This window comes from Pimephales promelas, chromosome 12 (genome assembly GCF_988280905.1).
Source record: "Pimephales promelas chromosome 12, fPimPro1.hap1.1, whole genome shotgun sequence".
NCBI classification, from domain to species: domain Eukaryota; kingdom Metazoa; phylum Chordata; class Actinopteri; order Cypriniformes; family Leuciscidae; genus Pimephales; species Pimephales promelas.
In genome coordinates this window covers 34,205,365-34,229,578 of record NC_142780.1, presented here as the reverse complement: position 1 = coordinate 34,229,578, position 24,214 = coordinate 34,205,365, and the positions used below count along the sequence as shown (strand labels likewise).

Below are 24,214 nucleotides of genomic sequence, written 5' to 3'. Positions count from 1 at the left end.
CTAATATATAATATATAGACTCATTACATGCAAAGTGTCATATTTCAAGCCTTTATTTGTTATACATTTAATGATTATGGTTTAAAGCTATTAAAACCTTTTCACCATATTCTAATTTTGAATGTGGGGTTTTCATAAGCATATAAGCGACATATCTTCTAAAAATAATCACTTTCTCGTAGACGTCACTTGATTTAATAGTCAATGAATAAGTTCATACTGTCACAAGAACTGTCAAAACAGAACAGACACCTGCTCAACCATAACGATGCTCAGCACACACACATATGGTTAACTAATCTAAAGTTTCCTTCAAGCCATCGTCATGACGTAAAATACATCCAGATGTGCGCAAAAGACCCCACATCATACACACCTGTAGTTCCGATTTCCATTCATGAGGTCTCTGTCCGGTTCCGTCCCCGGCTCGCAGTAGACGAACTTCAGAAACTCTTCTTGGATCCCGACGGCCCCCCGAACCGGTTCCGTTAACCCAATGCGAGCGTCTCCTCCCGTGTTTCGAGCTCCTAATCCACCTTCCCCAGAAGTCCGTACGTTAACGTTATATCAACGGAGGCCGAGAGAGAGGAGGGAGGTACGGTGCCCCAGTAACGTTACAAGGCTCGAAAGATCTGTTCGGGATTTCAGGTTCGGTTGACAGATTGACGTTACGGCCAGCTAGCTAGACAGCTAAAACGAAAAGTTCCCCTCAGCCTGCTCAAATACAGTCCCGAATCGCTGTTTCTGTAACCGCGACGCCTTCAGAAACGCGTCTTTGGAAAGACTGAGGCGGTTTGTTGAGGTGTTATGACGTTGTAGCGAGTAAAAGTCCACTTATGTCGCCTCCTCTCTTCGACAGCGCTAGCCTGCTACTGCTAGTGGCCAGGCTAACCAGCTAAGCTACATTCCCATCTGAGAGGAGAAAAAAAATCACGTCAAACGCCGTCTTCTCTTAACTTAAAGTCCCCGATCATCACTGGCTTCCAAGCTCGAAGCTAGCGGCCTTCCAAAAGAGTATATTCCTTTCGTTTTACGCCAGTGGTGACATTAAATAAGTTGAGAGTTGAACTCTCTCTCAGGGTTTCTCTTGACAGTCTCTGCGAGACTCGCAACGGCTAAATATGGAGCGTCTGATGGTCCGCGAGCGAGACGCACGGACCTGGCGCGAGAGCCGCGCGCTGATTGGCTGCGAAGGGAAGCGCAAGTCCACGAGTGAGGGGGCGGGGTTTGAGGCAGCCTCCGAGTGACCATCATCATCATCATAAGCTTGTGTGAACAACTGATTAGGCCTCATTCATCTTGTTAAAATCTATCTATCTATCTATCTATCTATCTATCTATCTATCTATCTATCTATCTATCTATCTATCTATCTATCTATCTATCTATCTATCTATCTATCTATCTATCTATCTATCTATCTATCTATCTATCGTTCTATCTATCTATCTATCTATCTATCTATCTATCTATCTATCTATCTATCTATCTATCTATCCATACATCCATTCACTAATTTTACTATGAAATTTCTTGAATAAAAATACAGATAACATGAATTATGATGTTAACTCATTGAATTAACCAGAATAGGTGATTTATTGCACTTGATTTACACTTCAGAACAAGTGATTTTAGCATTCGATTCAATGCAACAACTTAAATTAATACTGATAACATGAATTAGGGTGTTGATGCATTTAATAAACCAGAATGGGAGTGACTGCACTCAGTTCTGGTTGGAAAAGGACGCATGAAAACAGCAATTATTAAAGTCAACATGAAATCAAAATTGACCACATTCACACATTCCTGGTCTTTTTGAGCATGAATAATCGATGCATGTCATTCTTTTAAAAAAACTTTGTCACCGTCATCATTTATCAAAATGTAAAAACTTGTTTCGAATATTTAGTTTTTTCTTGGAAAGGTCATATTTTGGAAGTAAAGTTGCATGCAAATGCAATCTACTATTTACAGATTAATATCTCGTCATGCCATTGTATAGTTAAATTCTCAATCTGAAACAGGACTCAACACAGTGTTTAATAAAAAACAACTTTTATTTTCTTTAAAAAATAATCATCCCGAACAAAGTCTTCTCACTATTACATACAGAGCCAAAATGACTTGCTTATGTCTCCATTGACTGAATCTATTGGGAAGTGCTATGATACGGACTGTTCTTTATCAGTGGCTTAATATTGCTTAGACGTTGAGGTCGGGTGAAGTCCACTCTCCAATTACGCCGTTACACACCTCCATCTTGTTCTTCACCCACAAGGTGCCTGTGGCTTTTGAGAGTCAATACTGCATCAGAATATTCAGTCTAAGAAAGACCAGATCAACATTATACAGTGGGGATCGATACAAATCACCTCGTTGGGTTGGTAAAACCTAATATATAAAGGCATGTCTTCATAAACATGAGTTAAAAATAAAACATCTAAAAATCACTTTGAATTTCAACACGATTTGAGGTGCTTCCAACAATGCCGCCTTGTGGAGATTCTATGCCACTTTTTTTTAGGTTTCCTTAAAGAGACAGTTCACCATTATTATGATCCGTTCTTGTACGGAGCTATGAAGGAGAAAAAAAAAGCCAGTATCCAAATTTGGAATGAGTTATGACTGAATTTTCATTTTAGGCCGAACTATTCCTTTCCCTAACAGGTGAGAAAGTATGGCATCAAATGTTAGTACGGTTACGACACAAACTCAGTTTAAACATGCATTTCATACATCCACCATTATGACATGATTACATGGCATAGTGTTCCCCTAACCTGCTCACTGCACCAACGGGCATCAGGCGAGGGTAAAAGGTGCAATGATAGTGGCAAGTGTGTTGTGTGTGCATGTGCTTGCTGGGTAGGGATTGTGGCAGTGTCACCGACTATGGCGAGTGGGAGTGTGTGGTCATGTGACCCAACGGCCTTCACGAGGAGCAGTGGGTCACTATATACAAACTGGATTTCTTGGTGGATACAAACATCTCATTCTCTTCTAGCATCTTAAACGTGCCGTGTGTTTTGTCTGATCTGATCTCGGTGACCTTGTATTGCTACGTTTACAGAGGTCAATGGAAGAAATGATTTAAAGGAAAAGTTCACCCAACAATAAACATGTACACAAACGAGTCATACCAAACCCTCATTCTTTACATTATAACAGGGCTGTGTGTGTCTTCTGAAATCACATGGTAGATTTATGTGAGAAACAGACAAAATAATTCATTATTAACCAATTAACGTCTTCATTGCAGCTCTCAAATCTCACTTGCAGTCCCGTTTTAAAGGAGTAGTTCACTTTTAAAAAAACTTTTGCTGATAATTTACTCACCCCCATGTCATCCGAGATGTCCATGTCTTTCTTTCTTCAGTCGAAAAGAAATAAAAGTTTTTGATGAAAACAATCATATAATGGACTTCAATGGGGTCCAAACGGTTCAAGGTCCAAATGAGAGTTTCAGTGCAGCTTCAAAGACTTTAAACGACACCAGACAAAGAATATTGAAAATGAAAATTTGTGCTTATAAAACTTAAACTTTTTAATTTATTTTTTAAATGAGCAATCGTTTCGCTTGATAAGACCCTTATTCATCGTCTGGTGTCATTTAAAGCCCTTTGAAGCTGCACTGAAACTCTCATTTGGACCCCATTGAAGTCCATTATATGGAGAAAATCCTGCAATGTTTTCATCAAAAACTTTAATTTCTTTTCGACTGAAGAAAGAAAGACGTGGACATCTTGGATGACATGGGGGTGAGTAAATTATCAGCAAAAGTTTTTTGAAAAGTGAACTACTCCTTTAAATGGCCACATGAAATGCAGGAAAAAAAGTTGAAAAACAGTGAATAATAATTTCAATCTGTTTTTTCTTTCTTTCTAAAATATGACTTAAGAACACTTGGACTATAGCACGCAGACTAGTTTTATAATACTTGAATGGTGCTTTTTATCCTTTATCGTATAAATCACCCTCTACTACAGTAGTGTTGTATTAAAAAGAGCACATTGTGTTTCATGGAAGAAAGGAAATAATCCAGGGTTTGCAATGACACGAGGGTGAGTAAGAAAGAAATCGTCATTGTTGGGTGAACTATTCCTGTAAGTTCAAGAAGATGTATGTGCACTGGAAAAGTAAAATGCTAAAAATCAAACCCTTCCAAAAGAGCATCAAGTAAATGGTACAGACGAGGGCTCTTTTGAACGGTTGGCATCATGTTTGGCTGGTGCATAATGCTGGTTTGGGTGTTATGCTGATGTGAGAGTGCATGTGCTGTGGTCCATCTATCGTTACGCTAATTCGGCCACTCTTAAACTACCGAGGCGAGTCTAAATCCGATAAGCGGACACCGCTGCGACCGCTGGAGAGACACAGTTGATCACTGCCTGCGCTGCTTCACAGACAACACGTAAACGCTGGGCTCGCGGTGCTTTACGACTAAAACTAAGTGCTAATGTACCATGTCTTTCACAAAAATAAACATTTTAAAAGAAAATCTCACAACAACAAAAATAATGCCAATGGAAGTAACAACAATTCCTCCACTTCGGGCGTTTGAAGCCCAGACGGACGGGTTTAGAGGCAGCTTCGTGGTGACGTACAAAACGACAGGTTCGTCTGCGTTCCTTCCCTCCGTATTGCATACATACGTACATGTGGGAGTGCGAAGGTAGTATATAACAATACACAATTAAATTAAAAAAAGAGCATAGTTCAGCCAGACTCAACAAAACGCGACGAGTGAGACTTCATGTTCTGTGCGCACTGGTAGCACCAGGTGAACTGGCTCGAGGGAGTGTGTGTCGGTCCGAAGCCCCTGATGAGGTGAGGCTTGGCTTAGGCAAAGTACATGGTCCTCAGGGTGTCGTGGTGAATCTGCACAGCTTTGGCCAGCGCCTGGGGGTCACGACCGTTGCTCTGCCCGGAGACGTGGCTGCCCTCCCCGCTACAGACGAGAGAAGAGAGAGGAAGATTTAAAGGAGTAGTTCACTTTAAAAAAAACTTTTGCTGATAATTTACTCACCCCAATGTCATCCAAGATGTCCATGTCTTTCTTTCTTCAGTCGAAAAGAAATGAAGGTTTTTGATGAAAACATTCCAGGATTTTTCTCCATATAACGGACTTCAATGGGAACCAACGGTTCAAGGTCCAAAAGACAATTTCAGTGCAAACTGTTCAAAGGGCTTTAAACGATTCCAGACGATGAATATCAAGCGAAACGATCGATCATTAAAAAAAATATATATATATCCGCGTTCGTGACTCTCCTGTTCGAACTCTTTCATCAAAATGAACGAATCTTTTTCTGAGTCAATTCGTTTGTTGAATGAACCAAATGACACGAAAAAAGATTTGTTCATTTTGATAAACGAGTCCGAACAGGAGAGTCACGAACGCGCATCACAGAACAGAGCAAGGCGACATATTTTTTTTTTTTATGAGCGATCGTTTCACTTGATAAGACCCTTATTCATCGTCTGGAATCGTTTAAAGCCCTTTGGAAAGTTTGCAGTTTGTACTGAAACTGTCATTTGGACCTTGAACCGTTTGGTTCCCATTGAAGTCCATTATATGGAGAAAATCCTGGTATATTTTCATCCAAAAATTATTCCATAATTTCTTTTCGACTGAAGAAAGAAAGACATGGATTGACGTTATTTTTGTTGTTGTTTTTTTTGCGCACAAAAAGTGTTCTCGTCGTTTGATAAACTTAAGACTGAGCCCCTGTAGTCACTTGGACTATTTTAACGATGTCTTTGATGACTTTTCGAGGCCATCAATTGTCATTCCCTCAAGAAGCCTATGGACTGTATGCAGGAGCGATCTTAATATCTTAAATATCTTAATTTGTGTTGCGAAGATGAACGAAGGTCTTACGGGGTTTGGAACAACATGAGGGTGAGTAAATACTGACAGAATTTTCATTTTTGGGTGAACTAACCCTTTAATGTATTTTATGTCAAATTCTCCAAAAAGTTGTGTATTAGTATAACGGCTAACTAGATGTTTGCTTTGATGCAATACATTGTAAACGGATACTTTGCCTGTTGCTATGGTTACTCACAGTGGATGTGGCCAGCGCATTTATTTATTAATTTCGAACGGTAAACAGTCAGTTTCACCAGAACTCCTTTACTAGGTGTCCTCTATCACTTTTTCCTGGACACCCTGCAGCCAATCAGAATCGAGTATTCACCCAGACCATGGTTTAATGCGATTTAATGGCATCTGCCCTCACCTGTCATGCTCCTTATCCACCAGATGGTAGCGTGCTCGGAAAGCCACGAGCCGGGCGTAGTACGCAGGCGCCGGGATGGACACGGAGCGGGTACAGCGCACATACGTGTGGCACAGCTGGTACGTGAGGATCTGCAGCTCGTCAGCCGTGAAGCGGTTGTCGTCCCACAGGACGTAGTAGTGTGACGGCCGGCTGGTGCCCTGAGACCGGGACAACAGGAGGTCAAACCGCATTCACAAGCACACAGCCAACGCATGTTCGCACCAAGACTGTGCGCTTACCTGAATCCCTGCATGACTGCACAGGTAGAAATCAAACTCGAACGGATGCGTGATGCTGGTGTCAACCGTGGTTCCTGCTGGGATGTTCCCACTCTTCCCGATCTGAGCAAAACCACAGGAATTATTATCGTTAACGAAAACTAAAACCATAAAGAAACGTTTTTATTGCTTAAAATAAACATTATTTAAATAAAAATAATTTCATTAGTACATTTTAATGGGGCGGTTTCCCAGACAGAGATTAAGCTTAGTCTTAAAATAAAGTATAACATCTAATTCAAAATAATCAGTGTTGGGTAAGTTACTCTAAAAAAGTAATTAATTACTAGTTACTAATTACCTCTTCAACAGTGTAATTAGATTACTGTACTAATTACTCTCTCTAAAAAGTATTTAATTACTAATTACTTTCAAAATCCCATATCAATCTCAACCAGCTGAATGATACTAATTCTTTCAAATAAATACTATAAAATTGCATGAATTATCCTTAAACTGACCAAGGTGGAGAAGGTTACATTATAAAAACATACTTTTTAGCATTTCGATGTTAAACCCACTATTGTTTTATGTCTGATCTCATGACATTTCACACTTTTTTCATACATATTTTACAATAATTCATACGAATTTGTACGAGTGCGGTCGTATGATTTGGACACCTCATAAAATGCATACGAATCGCTCTATACACAGTATTTACCTCAATTAAATCAAAAGTAACTGTAATTAAATGACAGATAAATGAGAGTAATCCCTATCTTTACATTTTCAAGGGAAAAGTAATTAAATTACAGTAACTAATTACTTAGTAATTAGTTACACCCAACACTGAAAATAATAAAAAAAAAACTATTATATAGTGCATAGTACATCCATGATACTAAAATAAAACACTGCGTTTTAAAACGCTGTTTTCGAGGAACTCACTCGTTCAGATTTATCGGCGCAGAAGAGGCGTGTGTGGTGGCGTTTCTGCACCACTATGTACGTGATTCCCGGCTGGTAGTCTTTCTCCAGCTTGATGCAGGCGTCTCTGATGGCCAACAGCTCGTAGTGCAGGATCTACACGAAGTAAATCATTGTGAGACGAATAAAAGTGACACAGTGTCACAAAAGATTTCTATTTCAAATAAATGCTACAGTATATTTTTACTTTCTATACATCAAAATGTTTCCAGCTTTCCACAAAAATATTAACCTGTTTTCAACATTGATAATAATCAGAAATGTTTCTTGAGCAGCAAATCACATATCACAATCATGATCATGAGACACTGAATACTGTAAATTCTAAAATAAATCCACATAGAAATTTAAATTGTAATCATATTTCACAAAATTCCTGTTTATGCTGTATTTCTTATCAAATAAAATCATCCAAATCATCTTACTGAGCCCAGTCCTTCGAACTGTGTTGCATTCGGTTGTTTGAATGAATGATAATAGGGCCTTACTTGCGGTAACTGTCCCTCTGGAACGCCGTCCCGGTAGAAGATGATTCTGGTGGGTTTGAAGCGGGTGGACTTGTAGAACTGGATGAGGAGCTCTCGCACCATGTATGAGAGATCTTCAATAATCTCCTGTCTGGGTCGCTGGACTCGCACTGTAGCGCAGTATCTGCTGGGGTGAGCGTCCATACTGCCCACAACCTGACAGACGATAATGTAATGTAATATAATATAATGTAACATATTGTAATATCATATCATATTATGTAAGGTAATATACATTATATTACCTTACATAATATTATATGATATTACAATATCATTACATTACAGTTCTACAAGTCATATCATATAACATAATATAAGATAATATCATATATTATCATATAATATAATGTAATATAATGTAATACCATATAATATAATATGATATAATATAATATAATGTAATATAAGACAATATAATATAAAATAATGTAATATAATATAATGTAATATAATATAGTATAATATAATGTAATATAGTATAATATAATATAATGTAGTATAATATAATGTAATATAGTGTAATATAATATAATGTAATATAGTATAATATAATATAATGTAATATAATATAATCATAATAGGATGTGATCAAAAATACTCTTTGTTATGAGAATTTGTAATCTCTCATCTTTAGCACCTTTTGTTAGGCGCTTGCTGACGAGACAGAAACAGACGAGACACATTTGCGTTGACAACTTTTTTTCTTTTTCACGTGCAAACGTTCAGTTTGTGCCACTTTTGAAATGCAGTTTTTCATCTAAATATGTTAATGTCAGTAAATATGTAAATGGTTTGTAGTATATTCTGAAATATTTTTACCAATTAAAATAAGTGTTTTCTATGTGAATGTATTATAAAATGTAATTTATATGATCAAAGCTGGATTTTCAGCATTATTACTCCAGTCTTCAGTGTCACATGATCCTTCAGAAATCACTCTAATATGATGATTGTCTACATTTATGATTATGATCATTATTGCATGTTTTTGTGGAAACCGTGATACATTTTTTCAAGATTCTTTAATGAATAGAAAGTTCAAAAGAACAGAATTTATTTGAAATGTAAATATGTTGTCACATTCTAAAAGTATCTTTGCTGTTATAAAATAATCTTACTGACCCCAAATGTTGGAACGGGAAAAATATACTAAAATGTATTTGAAAAGCTTTTATTGCATGCTAAGTATAGACAATTACATATTTATGAACTTAAAATAAGTACCCTGGAATTGTACTTTTGCTATACTAAATTGATATACTTAAAGTCTGCTAATTTTTGGAACAACTAATTTTGTCCTTAATGCACTTTAGTTATCCAGACCAGAAATAGTGCTAAAGATAAACTAAACTAAAGATATGTATATTTAATTGTGCTAAAATTTTACTATTGCAAGTACACTTTAAATATCATGCATCATTTAAAGACTAATATTATACAATATACAGAGATCCTTACTAATAGTGATAGTCAAACACATTTTAGGCTTAATATTAAGAAACGTGCATCATACAATAAAAAAGTACTCCAAATAAAGTTTAATTATAATATTTATATCAGTAAGTCTCAAGTAAAATGTCGGTAAATATGTTAATGGATTTGTATTGCACTTAGTATAAACCATTGTATATTGATATAGACATTTTTCACTAGGGTAGTGTATGTATTAGATGAAAAACTGCATTTCAAAAGTGGCACAAATTGAACGTTTACACGTGCAAATGTGTCTAGTCTGTTTCTGTCTCGTAAGCAACCACCTAAAAAAAAGTGCTAAAGATGAGAGATTACAAATTCTCATCACTTACAAAAAGAAAAAGACCAGAAAGAACACAAACAGCTGTTTTCAATGTAAAATAAAACTGCATACACCAGAGCAATGCATGTCACAAAAATAAAGACATGCTAATAATGCGCAACAGACGTGCACAAAAGTGAGAAAACCAAAATTGGGTGTCGTCAGCGCCGGTTTACCAGCGCCACTCCCTCCACACACACACGTTCTCTCCATCCGTCTGCGTGACTCAGGCCTTTGTCACCATCGCTTGGCAACCGGCAAACGAGAACACGCTTACAAGTGGTTGCATGTGCAGGGAGGAAGGTGACGTCATTTCCTCCTCGCCTGTGAGTCACCGACGAGCTATTTTCCCTTTTCAAAGCTCCCATCCGGCCCTGTCCACGTCCCTTTCACTCTTCTGACACACTTCCAGGGTTGTCAGCACCATTACGTACAGCAAACTGGGCGGCTCTCGCCACAATGAGCACTGGGGTGTAATTACAGCCCTCTATATAAGACTAAGACTAAAATGAAGTGCCTTTCGCCTCAGGTTGGGTTTCGGAGATGTTGTGTTACATTTATATAACTACATTATTTCCCAGATCAACAATAGCTCTTCTTGTTATATAATATATTTGATGACAGGTTAATACAAGAAAGCTGTTAGACTAAACCATTCACGCTTTGTGCATCTCATAGGGGTGTAACAGTATATCGCACTACAAAACGTGGATAGTGACAATCCGTATTGTGTATCGTTCACCCAAAATAAAATTTACTGTGTGAGAAAAATGTCTAGTTTTCAGAGTTTTAGTGTCAGTACTATATTAAACAGCTATATATAATGTTGAATATAATGTCTAATAATGAAATGGGGGTGCCCTCAAAAGTGAAGCCAAAACGTCTCGATCGCCCCCCGGTGGCCAGTCCCAGTTTAGGTCATAAACCCCGCCTCCCCATGTTATTCAACGGCACGAGACCAACTACACAAATACGGTTTCTGTCATTTACATCAAGCTTATGTAATTTTTAAGGGGTTTTTTTATTAAATAAGTTTGTTTTTAGTAAGTTATTTGATGTGTGGTGGTATGTTGTGATTGGTTGAGCGCTAGCTAACTCAACTAGGCCCTGCCCCTTTATTCTGTGTATGAATTATTGAAATGAGGAATATTGTGACGTGTTCGTTCCTGGAAGAAACTCAAGACTACAATGGGGGTGTTTCAGGGGGTTCAGAAACACTGACACTGATTGCAAATCTTTTTCATGCTCAAACAGACACATTACACACTAATAAATGCAAAAGAAAAGCACAACAGGACCCATTTAACTGTGTATTTGCCTTCCTGATATTGGCTAAAACGCAATGCTAAACTGCATCCAAACTACCACCAAATGTTCCTTTGACGCAATGTTTGTTATTGCTATTATTGTTGCATGATCCATTTCAGATAAACCTGCATCTTAATTGTTTTGTCTCTACATGACTATCTTTTTACACTTTCAAAACAGTGTGATAGTTGCACAATTTAAATGTTTATTCATGTGATGACAGCTGATTCTAGCTTAAACAGATTCTCTGCCCTACTTGGGTTTAAAATCTCATTCAAAATGCAAAAGAAGAAGATAAGAATGTGTGTGTGTCATGCTCACAGCAGTAATAGACGGCTTCTTCCCATCACCAGCCGGCGGGTGTGTAACATCTGCTCCGAGGAAGATCACTGGCTGCTGGAACACTGCAGACCTGTGCAGACGTTCAAATACAGTGTTGATTCAGGCTGGGAGATTTATGGAAAATTTATCGTGATTTAAAATGCAATAAAAAAAAGAACATCTAGGTTTGCATGTGGTTGTTTGAAGGTTAGCACAATTTTGCCCAATAAAAACTAGTTTTTATTGTATTCTTTATTTATTAAAACTAATAATAAAAAAAGAAATTAAATAAATAAAATATAAAATTAATAAAAACTAAATATTACACTAGTAATTTTCTTGGTTTGTTTTAGTACGTTTAATATTTTTGTTATAATAATAATAATAATAAATACAATATAAAAATATGAAAACATTACAAAAGTAATATTTCTTTTGTTTTTATTTAGTAGTTGTTATTACAAATAAAATAACAAACAATAACAAATAAATAAAATGTAAACAATAAATTTATTTCTTATTTTGTTTTATTTAGTATATTTCTTTTAAATTGTATTAATAATAATAAATACAATATACAAATATTACAAAATATAACAAAAGTAATAGTTATTTGTTTTTATTTTGTATTTTTATATTTTATTTATTTAATAATAATAATAATAGAAAATAAATACAATGTAAAAAATATGAACAAAATATTACCGTACTAATATTTCTTATTTTGTTTTTAGTATTTTTTATATTTTATTATTATTAAAGATTAAAAAATAATTTATTACAAAAACATTATATTTTCATTCATTTATATATATTAATTATTATTATTATTATTATTAATAAAAATAATAATAACTATAACAACTTTCATTAAAAGTATTGCTAGTATTGTAAAATAATTGTCAATATTGCTATAATGTAAAATAAGCTTTTTTTAGAATTTAAGAAAAATTATATAATAACTGTAAAATTACATTACTAATATTTATGGCTTTCGTAATTTCTCCATTCAAACATTAAACCATTAGGCAAGGCAAGGCAAGTTTATTTATATAGCACATTTCATACACAGTGGCAATTCAAAGTGCTTTACATGGAAGAAATTAAAGAAGTCAGAATAATTAAAACAGTTTAGAATAAAAAAAAAATCATAATAATAAAAATAAAATACAGTTAAGAGTAAACATAAAATAAAATAAAGTAATACCCCTATCTGAGATGGAAGAGATTGAGCTGGTTTACGGTGCTACATTAACGTTTTATGTTGATGGAAAACTGCGAAAACTATGTTGAGGTGAAAACAGTGTAAGCATGCTTTACTCAGAAACACACAGCACATATACTGACTGTATGAATTTAACATGAATGCATCCTTAAAGCCATATCACGATTCCAACAAATGGTGGAGCTCTACAGCCCAAAACACATCGGTTTTCAGTATTATATGCGTTTCCTATTTCCAGATTAGATCTTTTTCTCTTTCTGTGTTCTGTTTTACATTGTAAAGCACTTTGGTCAACTAGTGTTGTTTCAACTGTGATATAAATAAAGTGGCTATTGCTAGAAACTTCAGTAACACTCTCACCGTTGATGCGGGACCAGGATGTTGTTGATGCCGCCGAGTTTGACGTTGATTTTGAGGCAGAGGTTGGAGAGGGTCTGAGGGGAGGTTTTCACCACGTTCTTCACCTGCACACACTGAGTGGCCATTCCTAGAAGAGTGTCTCCGACACGCTTCACTTCCGCTGCACAGATCAAGCGCGAGTCGGTTAGTCTGACGGCATTCGGCGGGACGTTCGGCTCTGCGTGCGACGCTCTTACCGTAGACGGGTGTTTTTCCCGGCAGGATGACGATGATGAGCTGCAGTCCAGAGTAGGTGTTCTTCAGGTGCCTGAACATGGGCTCCACGCTGTCGGCTCCCTGTGCGTACTTACAGAAACACGGCTGACCCTGGATGGGCATCCCAGCATCCTTTGAGATCTTACGCAGCTGGTCGGTGAAGTTCCTAAGGAAGAGATCGTCTCAAACATCACCACTGTAGTATTTATAGCTGTATTATTCTGTAATCTATGTGGGCGTCCTTACTTGAGCACCTCTTCCCGACACTGTTTCTGTGGGGCGAAGCAAGCGATGGCCCAAACCTTGATCTCAATGCCGTTGTAGAACTGCTTTCCCCTCATATCCCACACACCCTGGTTGGGAGTCGCGATGGCACGGTTCTGTTCAGAGACAATTTAGAAACAGGTATGCATTTGGCAGATGCTTTTATCCAAAGTCACTTTGCATTGAACGTTTTTGATGAATGGAAAATAATTTTTTTTGTTTAGTGAGAGTCTCTTCTGCTCATCAAAGCTGCATTTATTTCATTAAAAATACAGTAAAATCAGTAATATTGTGAAATATTAAATGCAATTAAAATAACTGTTTTCTATGCGAATATATTGTAAAATGTAATTTATCCCTGCGATCGAAACTGAATTTTCCGCATCATTACTCCAGCCTTCAGTGTCACATGATCCTTCAGAAATCACTCTAATATGATGATATTTCTGATTATTATTATTAATGACGAAAACAGTTATGATGCTTTATATGTTTGTGGAAACTTTGATACATTTTTTTTTAGTATTCTCTAATGAATCGGAAGTTCAACAGAACAACATTTATTCAAAATGGGATCTTTTGTATTATTATTATTATCATCACTTTTGAACAACCGAATGCAACCTTGCTGAATGAAAGTAAATATTAAACGTCTTTTGAATGGTCGTTTATCAAATTTTCCAAAAATATATTTCAAAAAGCAATATTCTTGAGCAGCAAATCATTATATTAGAGTGATTTCTGAAGGATCATGTGACACTGAAGACTGGAGTAATGATGCGTAAAATTTAGCTTTGATCACAGGATATAAATTACATTTTACAATATATAACAATAAATAAATAATAGCAATATTTCACAATATAAGTATTTTGATTAAATAAATGCAGCCTTGGTGAGCAGAAGACACTTTCAAAATCATAATTATTCCAATCTTTTGAGCGGTAGTGTATTTTATACGTTCATGCATTCGATTTGAGCGTCAGATTCAGTCTAAAGGCTCTTACCCGCCCACCGTACTGCAGGATTGGAGCGGGGAGGACTCTGCCGGTCACCTCGGCCATGTCGTCCTTCACTTTGATCCCAAACTCTTGAATGTAGGGATCCAGATTAAAGTTGGCGTTCTTCATCTGAGCAAAAAAATAAAAATAAATAAAAAAAGATTATGAAAATGTCTGACATTCAAGCAATATGAACCTGCAATAACAACCCATTTCATTTTTCTAATTGTGATGCATTATTGACTGAAACCGGATAAAATAATTTCATCAGTGAGGAATTGATTTGAAATGTTAGAAAAAGAAAAGAAAATAATTTCAGAAGCAGAGCAAGTAAGATTACAATAACTTGCGGTGATGAACTGCAAACAATAAGAGCAACTGTACATTAAGAAAACAAGTAAACATTTTCTGTAAAAGTCTACATTGAACGTTTGTCTTACAATTAGGGCTGGACAATACTGGGGGAAAAAAATCATATATTGCAATATTTTGTTTTTCGGTGATATACAGTATATTGCAATATGAAAACAATGTCTCCAGGTGACTTGAATAGCTCTATTTAGAAAAGAATAGTTCATCATTCTAGACTGATAGGATGATTCTGTGGGCGAATGAAGCTGCATAATAAACTCATTTTAGCTAAATATAATTATAGAACAAACAGTGCTTTATATTTTTAGGTAAGTCTAACAGAAATTGAAAGTAAGTAAGGGTTAATGCATTGTCAGGTATTAATGGATGACGATTTCCTCCGCCGAAGTCCATTAATACCTGATAATGGACACCTCGAAGGCCATTAACCCGCTTATACCACGGTCACTTGCCAAATAACACATTTCTAAAACATTACTTCATATTTTAATTAGTTTTACAATCGAAATCTAAAGTTTTTACAAACAATAACTTGGTCTCCCTGGTTACATCTGACGGTTTATTTAGCATATATTAAATTAAATTATATACATATTTATATCAAATTTGAATTATTTAGATATTTATAGTGATTGATAAATTTGACTGATACACGTGGATCCAAAACACAACCGGAAGACAATACAATGCTGAATAAAGTCGTAGTTTTTGTTATTTTTGGACCCAAATGTATTTCTGATTCTTCAAAACATTGTAATAACCCACTGATGTCACATGACTACTTTGATGATGTCATTATTTCCTTTCTGGACAAGGACAGTACACCGTACACACATGGAGGGACAGAAAGCTCTCCGACTAAATCTAAAATATCTTAAACTGCGTTCTGAAGATGAATGGAGGTCTGACGGGCTTGGGACGACATGATGGTGAGTCATTAATGACATCATTTTCATTTTTTGGGTGAACTAACCCTTTAAAAAGTCCCATAAAGAGGAGATTCACGGCTTTTCTGTGATATCGGGTTAATCGCGATATCATTATAGCAGTCAGCAGCATCAAGTGCCATATATCATTTTTAACAGGAGAACGTGAAGTTTCAATCTATCTCATTTTAATAATCCAATATTACATTTAATTTGTCTTAGAATGGATGAATTTACCAGATTTAAGAAAAACGGCAGCATATTTATAGTGATTTTTTTTACTCAACTCAAACAAATCCTCCTGAAGTTTGGATTTTTTTCCTTTAGAAAGCTGTACTTGGATATTTTACATTTCCAGATGCAATTTTGACTACATGTAACAATCCCGAAGCAAGTTATAGGCATTTATTACAACATTATTATAGGCGATTTTCAGTGTTTTTCATACTGACAATTGGCTATATAAACCTGGCCATGTGTCCCACAGCAGGCACTCACCAGTCTGCTGATCTCCTCCTGTCGGTCTGGTGCTGATCTCGCTGTGGCTTTGATCATGGTGGAGGTTTGATTATCTGTCAGTTTCTTGATGCACCGCTGCCCTGCTACAATGTTGCACACCTACGGGAACAGCAAAGCGTATAAGAACAGAGACTGTGGGGTCTATGGCCATCCCAGCGTGCCGTGAGGAGGACAGGACTCACCTCCAGGGGCAGATAGGTGTGTTTCTGCTCCTGGCCCACCTGTAGACAGGGCAGGTGCGGGTATTTCAGCTGCAGGTTGTACTTCTGCTTGAAGTATTGAGCCACGGTACATTCTACCGTCTGTCCGCTTTCAAGCTGCAGGGGGAACCTGGGGACACGATTGACAGGATCAAGACTTACATCCAAATTGGCAGTTGTTTTACAAACTATTCGACGGCAGAAAAAAGAGATGCACTTCATTGGGATACACATGTAAGAGTATGTCGAACATCAATGTTAAACATGCAAATAACCCAGGGTTTACTCATGCACAATGTGAAATTAGTGACGCACCGAATTTTCTAAAGATTTTAATTTAGCCGATCATTTGATCACTTTTATCAATGCTTAAATAAAATTGTTGCATTTAAACATTTAAATTGCACAAGTCAAATTTTATATCAACTTTTCAATGATATGAACTCCAGTTCGTTGTTGATATATAGATACTGTATTTAATCTATATACCACTTTTTAGCTCACTGCAGTTTTATGGAAAAGGTACTCAGCATTAGAGCCAGACCGATATTATCGGCCGATATTAGGCATTTTCCATAATATCGGTATCGGCAGTTATAACGGCCGATAAATGAATATTTAAAAAATAAAATAAAAACGGATGAAACAAGCTTCAATCATCTCTCCTTGGCCTGTTATATTGAAAATGTATGTTTTACAATTTGCAGTATGATGTTATCTATTGCTAAATTATGGCTCATCATAGACTAGCTAACCACAAAGCTAGCTAATGCCACTAACGTTAACGTTAACATTAATAAGCTTGGAAACCACAATGAACTTTTTCTGCCTAAATAAAGTAATGATTACTGTATTTATAGCTAGCATATCTCTAGTTACAGTCCCTGCATTGTAAAATGTACGTTAGACTTGCGAGGAGTGAACATTTAGACATAGAGAAAAAGTATCAAACGTATCTTGTGCAGAAAAGTTAGCTTTTCTTTTACACGTGTGTGAAATAAAAAAATATTTAATAAAAAAAATAAAAAATATCGGCCGATATATCGGAATATCGGATTTTAAAACCCAAATATATTTGTATCGGTATCGGCCTCAAAATGCTTTATCGGTCGGGCTCTACTCAGCAATAATGTTGACTTATGATTTTTTACACTGTTTGTCTTAAAGCATATTAAAAACACCAAATAGACTTGCTTTTCATCACAGGGGGGCTTTAAGATAAATCTAATGAATAGAGCTTAAATTTAACAAACTGCTATTTGTTAATTTTTGCACCATTTGAGAAGTGCTTATGAGAAGCGGGTTTTGATTTCGCCCTCCAAAACTGGTTTGGCCACCACCTTAATTTCATTTTCTGATAATATATTTTAAGTTGCATCACTGAGTGAAATATCAAAACTAACTCAAAAATGGCACAATTGCTCTGTTCCCAGAACTATACTCACGTTTGGTGACTAGCAGGCCGACGCGTGACGTTACAGACGCGGTACTTCCTTTTCATCTGACCACAGTGCGTGACCTCCACCTTCAGACCTGGAAATGTCCACCGGGAAAAAAAGCTTAAGCACCAATTAAGAGGCTCGTTATGGCTATTGTTATTTGAGGTTTGCAAAACAACAGCAGCTCAAACTACAAAACTAGACTGCATGCGTAAGAAATCAACAAATCCGTCAACACTGTCTACAACTCTTCTTCCGTCTGGTAGCCGGTATAGAATAGGGCTGAGCTTGCGAATCGAAATCGAATCGAATTGAACATGTGAATCGATACCCAGCCCTAGTATAGAACCATAGTTGTCAACATTGAACATTGAAAATAAGGGAGTTTTCCCGGAATCCTTCCCCAAAATAAGGGATTTTTTTTTACACGATTCTTACCCACAAACTTTAAAAAATAAAGCACTAATCCTTAAAAGTCTAAAGAGTTAATAACTAGCCTAGAAACTAGTGTCATTTAAAGAAAAAAAATCTACATTTGGATTAGCGGTGTGTTGCTCTTGCCTTTATGAAAACAATTTCAACTGTTATCACATCTTCCAAAACCCACAAAATAGGGAAGTGGGCTGTCTGTTTATTTCAATTACATTTACACATTTTATGTAGTTTTAAAGAGCCTATATTTAGCCTGGTGGTGGACCGTCACTCAGAAGACACACTCTGTTGTTATTGTAGCCTATCCCATCTTAATTTCCTCCTGAGGCCCAGAACGTTTTTTTCCAAAAATGTTTTCTTCTTCTTTGTGTAATCATTGTTAAGAGCATAAGAAACAAATGAAAAAAAAAAAGAAAAGAAAAGATATTTTATTCATATGTTATATGACATTAAATTATATATAGGCAAAACTAATGGCAATATAAATCGATTATTATAATTATTATTTGTTTAAATTACATTGATATCTGAATTTATGTAAAAACCTTGACTTTCAAACATCAAAATGTAAAATGTAGGCTATTCGAGTACAAAATGACATATAAACATCGTTTCCTATTTTTTTTTTTTTTTTGCCTGGAAACGCTTTCAACACGCTTGCGTGTCGCGTGAAAAAATAGGCGTCAGTTCTATTTCTAGCATGCATGCGTTTTCTGGAGTGTGCAAGCTCTAATCTGTTAACATGGGAACCGAAATAAAAACGGACACGCCACACAGCCAGTGTGTCTCCGGCCAGCGCGCGCGGCGCCGCATCTGAGAATAAACGACTTCAAGCTGAATCAGTCCGAGCTCGTACGTCTCACACAATCAGAGTAAAAATACGGGATATTTTACGGGAAAATACTAAAACGGGAAGACAGCGGGAAAAGAGTAAAAATACGGGAGGGTTGACAGCTATGTATAGAACTCTGCTCAGTAAAACAAATCGGTTTAAAAGTTAATTTGTGCCTTCAGTTGTAAAGTTTCTAAACTCTAGGTAAATGTATTTATTCGTGTATGTGTATGACATTGTTTTATGTGTATTCCTGTCTCGCTGCAACCAAATTGCCTACGGGAAATGAATAAAGATGAACTGAACTGAAATGAACTTCAAGAATTCGGTTTAATTAACGGACACCTTGTTTCTGTTTTTGTCCTGCTGCTCCTCTAGAAAACCTATTTTACAGTTCCCTGCACCAGAATCAGCATCTCGGCATTTCACCAGTGTTAGAAACTGGGTGGCACTCACAGCCATTACAGTCTTCAGTATAAGACTAAAAACTTATTCCCTTTGGAATGCTTGATGATGTTTTTGGGCTTTCCCAGAATAGGTTTTCATCTTAAATGTTGATTATTCTCCTCATATTCTCCATTGTTGCGGCTCCTCTCTTCCCAGTCTGTCAGTAACGCTCTGTTTACTTCCTGTCTCTATGAAGCCCCTCCTTCTGAAAAGCACACTGTGCTCTGATTGGTCGGCTGGAGCAGTGTGTTGTGATTGGTCGAGCGCTTCGAGTGTGTTTGGTGAATGTCCCGCTCTAACCATAACCAAATTCAACACACTACTAACAAACTCAACCAGGCCCCGCCCCTTTATTATGCGTATTTATTATTTAAATGAGGAATCTTGTGACGTATTCGTTCCCGGAAGAAACTCAAGACTACAATGGAGGCGTTTCAGGAGTTCAGAAACACTGATATAGGGAATAACTCCAGCTGGACGACTTTTCAGAGCTTTTTCATGCTCAAACATCAACATCACACACACAGAAGAAAGATGACCATGGAAAAAAGCATTATAGTACCACTTTAAATCGATTTCTGTTTGAAAGCATGACATCAAAATGACTCATCCAATTCAATTTAACAAATAAATGACCGTGGCAGGACGCTGAGATCATCCAATGACCTCACCTGATACTTCATCTCAAACTAGTAGGGGTGTAAAAGCACACATTTGTTCACGAATGCAGCATTGTTTGAACCACTGCACATGCAGAACTTCAGTAAAAATGTAAAACTCTCCAGTTTCCCACTTGGATGGGATAATACTGTTTATATCGATATACTTTGAGGCGAATGCATCTGAAAAACAATAAAGGGTACGGAGTGAACTGCTGTGTGAGAAGTGCATGATTCACGTTCTCCTAAACATGAGATGTGCTTTATATTAAGAGCTTCAAACTCCCTCCTGTCAGATGTGTGTGCGGTTTAATGATTGAAGTCGGCATGAAACGGAAGTTGCGCTAGTCTTTCTTTCTTTATTTTGACTGAGTGAAACTACAAATGTAGGGCGGGGTTTAATTATGTCCATGGGGAATTGATTGGATGGTTGTGGGGAGTTATTCTGATTCAAGATTACCAGGAACATGAATTTGACAAAATAATGATGTGCACGGATAAATCAGTTATAAATACTACAGTATTCCATAAAAAAGAACGGGTTGTCATTATCGATTTCATGGTGACGCACTCGTTTTCCTCAGTGAATAACTCATATCTCATATCTGTTAATATTACTACTTCCATTTTGCATAAAGGTTCTTCCTGACAGCAAGCAAATCTCCAAAAAACATTGCACATCAAACAGACAGAGTGCATTAATAATATACATATTGTTATAGACATATTTTGCCTCCAAAAGTGGAATCACTTTAAATATCTTGCCTTATTTACAACAGCAGCATAAACTGTAGTATGAGGAATTGTGTTGCATTGGATGACAGACCTTTTATTTAACTTTTTTTTCACTAAACCACTGGTTTAATAAAAAAATACAATATTTTTTTTCCCTTTGCATTACCGAATTTCATTTCATTTACCATTTTTCTGATGGCTTTTATCATGCAGTTGCTAAGGTGTTGCCAGGTTACTTTGTGTGATTGTTAGAATGTTGCTAGGCAGGTGCTAAGGTGTTGCCAGGTTACTTTGTGTGATTGTTAGAATGTTGCTAGGCAGTTGCTAAGGTGTTGCCAGGTTACTTTGTGTGATTGTTAGCATGTTGCTAGGCAGTTGCTAAGGTGTAACAAGGTTACTTTGTGTTATTGTTAGAATGTTGCTAGGCAGTTGCTAAGGTGTTGCCAGGTTACTTTGTGTGATTGTTAGAATGTTGCTAGGCAGTTGCTAAGGTGTTGCCAGGTTACTTTGAGTGATTGTTAGAATGTTGCTATGCAGTTGCTAAGGTGTTGCCAGGTTACTTTGTATGATTGTTAGAATGTTGCTAGGCAGTTGCTAAGGTGTTGCCAGGTTACTTTGTGTGATTGTTAGAATGTTGCTATGCAGTTGCTAAGGTGTTGCCAGGTTACTGTGTATGATTGTTAGAATGTTGCTCGGCAGTTGCTAAGGTGTTGCAAGGTTACTTTGTGTTATTGTTAGAATGTTGCTAGGCAGTTGCTAAGGTGTTGCCAGGTTACTTTGTGTGATTGTTAGAATGTTGCTAGGCAGTTGCTAAGGTGTTGCCAGGTTACTGTGTATGATTGTTAGAATGTTGCTCGGCAGTTGCTAAGGTGTTGCAAGGTTACTTTGTGTTATTGTTAGAATGTTGCTAGGCAGTTGCTAAGGTGTTGCCAGGTTACTTTGAGTGATTGTTAGAATGTTGGTATGCAGTTGCTAAGGTGTTGCCAGGTTACTTTGTGTGATCGTTAGAATGTTGCCAGGCAGTTGCTAAGGTGTTACAAGGTTACTTTGTGTTATTGTTAGAATGTTGCTAGGCAGTTGCTAAGGTGTTGCCAGGTTACTTTGAGTGATTGTTAGAATGTTGGTATGCAGTTGCTAAGGTGTTGCCAGGTTACTTTGTGTGATCGTTAGAATGTTGCCAGGCAGTTGCTAAGGTGTTACAAGGTTACTTTGTGTTATTGTTAGAATGTTGCCAGGCAGTTGCTAAGGTGTTCACAACGAAGGAGAACCCCACCTTTGATCTCCTTGGTGAAACGGACCCTTTGCGAGTCCGTAAGTGTCTTGGGCTGCTCATCAATGTTGCGGATATCCAGAACTTCACACATGAACTCAATGACAGGCTGAGCTTTATAAAAGGCTGTCGCAGATACTGAAAACAAAAACGGAGTTTGTATATTTAAGTACAAAACATTGACGTTTCTGACATTGAATAAGTGAACAATCAAGAGGAAAAAAAGACGTCACCGTCGATGTTGAGCATCATCTTCCACATGGCTGGCCGGACAGACTGATGGAAGCCAAACCACACCTCCCTGCCTCCACCCAGAGGATGATAATATCCTTCAGGAGGGGAGAAGAAGGAGCGTCCCACTGGAGTGTACCTGCAAATGAGAAAGACGGATGGTCCAATAGCTCCAAATCGTTCTGTAGTGTGTAATACGGCTGTTTGTGAATGTAAAAAGCAAAGTTTTAAGTCATAGTCTCCCAAAAGAGAGAAGCGATTCTGAATTGCCTAAAAAAAACCGAATTCCTCTATGAACCTCGACAGGGTTTGCATGATGACAGACTATGGTGTTCATTGGCTGTCTGTGAACAACGTCTATTTTGACCCTCAAACACTAGTTGTAGCTGAGACTGGAGAAAAGTCGACAAGATGCTGATTTCAAATCCATTTTGATGTACTTTCCAAAAAATGAAACTCTGGCTTGAATTGATATGGTAAAACATCATTACTGTTCATAGAGTTTAGAGAGGCCGAATCCTTTATCGAATCGTTTCAGACACTGTGAGAAGAGAGCTGATGCTGCAGAAAAAAGTATTTTAAAGTGCCCTTGGATGCATGTAAACTTATTGTAGCAGACTCTGAGAAAAAATAAGAAGCCATTAAAATATATTTTTTTAATAAAATAAATCATAAAATAATAGAGCCCTATGAATAATTTTTTTTTCTGTGCATTCAGTTTACATTTTTCTGAATTTATGTTTTAATACAAATGTATAATTAAAAGCAGAAATCAAGACATTTGATAACTAGTTAATTTATCTTTTAAAATGTAACTGAAATGTTTACTGATGACACTAAAACATGGTAGAAAAAAAATGTGTGCTATTCCTTGGAACAAAAAGTGTCAAAAAATATATTATCATATATATTACTGCCATTTCTGAACACTAGTATATTATATTTATACAGCACTACAATTAATAAGTTTTAAAAATGTTGTCAAATTTTGTGGCATTCCATTACTGTATTCTATTACTGCATTCTAATAACTGTTTTCTAATAACTGTATTCTATTACTGCATTCTAATAACTCTATTCTATTACAGTATTCTATTACTGTATTCTAACAACTGTATTCTATTACTGCATTGCATTCTATTACTGCATTTGTAATAACTGTATTCTATTACTCCATTCTAATAACTGTTATTTAATAACTGTATTCTAATAACTGAATTCATTACTGTTTTCTATTACTGTATTCTATTAACTATTCTAATAACTAAATTCTAATAACTGTATTCTATTACTGTATTATATTACTGCATTCTAATAACTGTATTCTATTACTGCATTCTAATAACTGTATTCTATTACTGTTTTCTAATAACTGTATTCTAATAACTGAATTCTAATAACTGTATTCTATTACTGTATTATATTACTGCATTCTAATAACTGTATTCTAATAACTGTATTCTATTACTGCATTCTAATAACTGTATTCTATTACTGTTTTCTAATAACTGTATTCTAATAACTGAATTCTATTACTGTATTCTAATAACTGCATTCTAAAAACTGTATTCTATTACTGCATTCTAATAACTGTA

General features: G+C 36.4%; 2 protein-coding genes across 3 annotated transcripts in view; both read right to left on the bottom strand.

Annotated features, from left to right (window-relative positions):
* Positions 1–1,166, bottom strand: part of ago3a (argonaute RISC catalytic component 3a) — a 43,435-nt gene extending 42,269 nt beyond the window's left edge. For both annotated transcript variants that reach the window (XM_039688774.2, XM_039688776.2), the window contains exon 1: positions 377–1,166. In XM_039688774.2, the coding sequence (XP_039544708.1) occupies positions 377–395 (19 nt within the window). In that variant the 5' untranslated portion in view covers positions 396–1,166. The remainder of the gene's footprint in view (positions 1–376) is intronic.
* A 2,742-nt stretch (positions 1,167–3,908) lies between these two features.
* Positions 3,909–24,214, bottom strand: part of ago1 (argonaute RISC component 1) — a 32,172-nt gene continuing 11,866 nt past the window's right edge. Inside the window, exons 5-19 of the mRNA XM_039688784.2 lie at positions 22,622–22,758; positions 22,392–22,526; positions 18,020–18,107; positions 16,557–16,704; positions 16,354–16,473; positions 14,564–14,686; positions 13,539–13,672; positions 13,274–13,458; positions 13,038–13,197; positions 11,453–11,543; positions 7,987–8,181; positions 7,460–7,594; positions 6,530–6,631; positions 6,249–6,448; positions 3,909–4,954 (exon numbers count right to left, since the gene is read on the bottom strand). Of these exons, the coding sequence (XP_039544718.1) occupies positions 4,846–4,954; positions 6,249–6,448; positions 6,530–6,631; positions 7,460–7,594; positions 7,987–8,181; positions 11,453–11,543; positions 13,038–13,197; positions 13,274–13,458; positions 13,539–13,672; positions 14,564–14,686; positions 16,354–16,473; positions 16,557–16,704; positions 18,020–18,107; positions 22,392–22,526; positions 22,622–22,758 (2,062 nt within the window). The 3' untranslated portion in view covers positions 3,909–4,845. The remainder of the gene's footprint in view (positions 4,955–6,248; positions 6,449–6,529; positions 6,632–7,459; positions 7,595–7,986; positions 8,182–11,452; positions 11,544–13,037; positions 13,198–13,273; positions 13,459–13,538; positions 13,673–14,563; positions 14,687–16,353; positions 16,474–16,556; positions 16,705–18,019; positions 18,108–22,391; positions 22,527–22,621; positions 22,759–24,214) is intronic.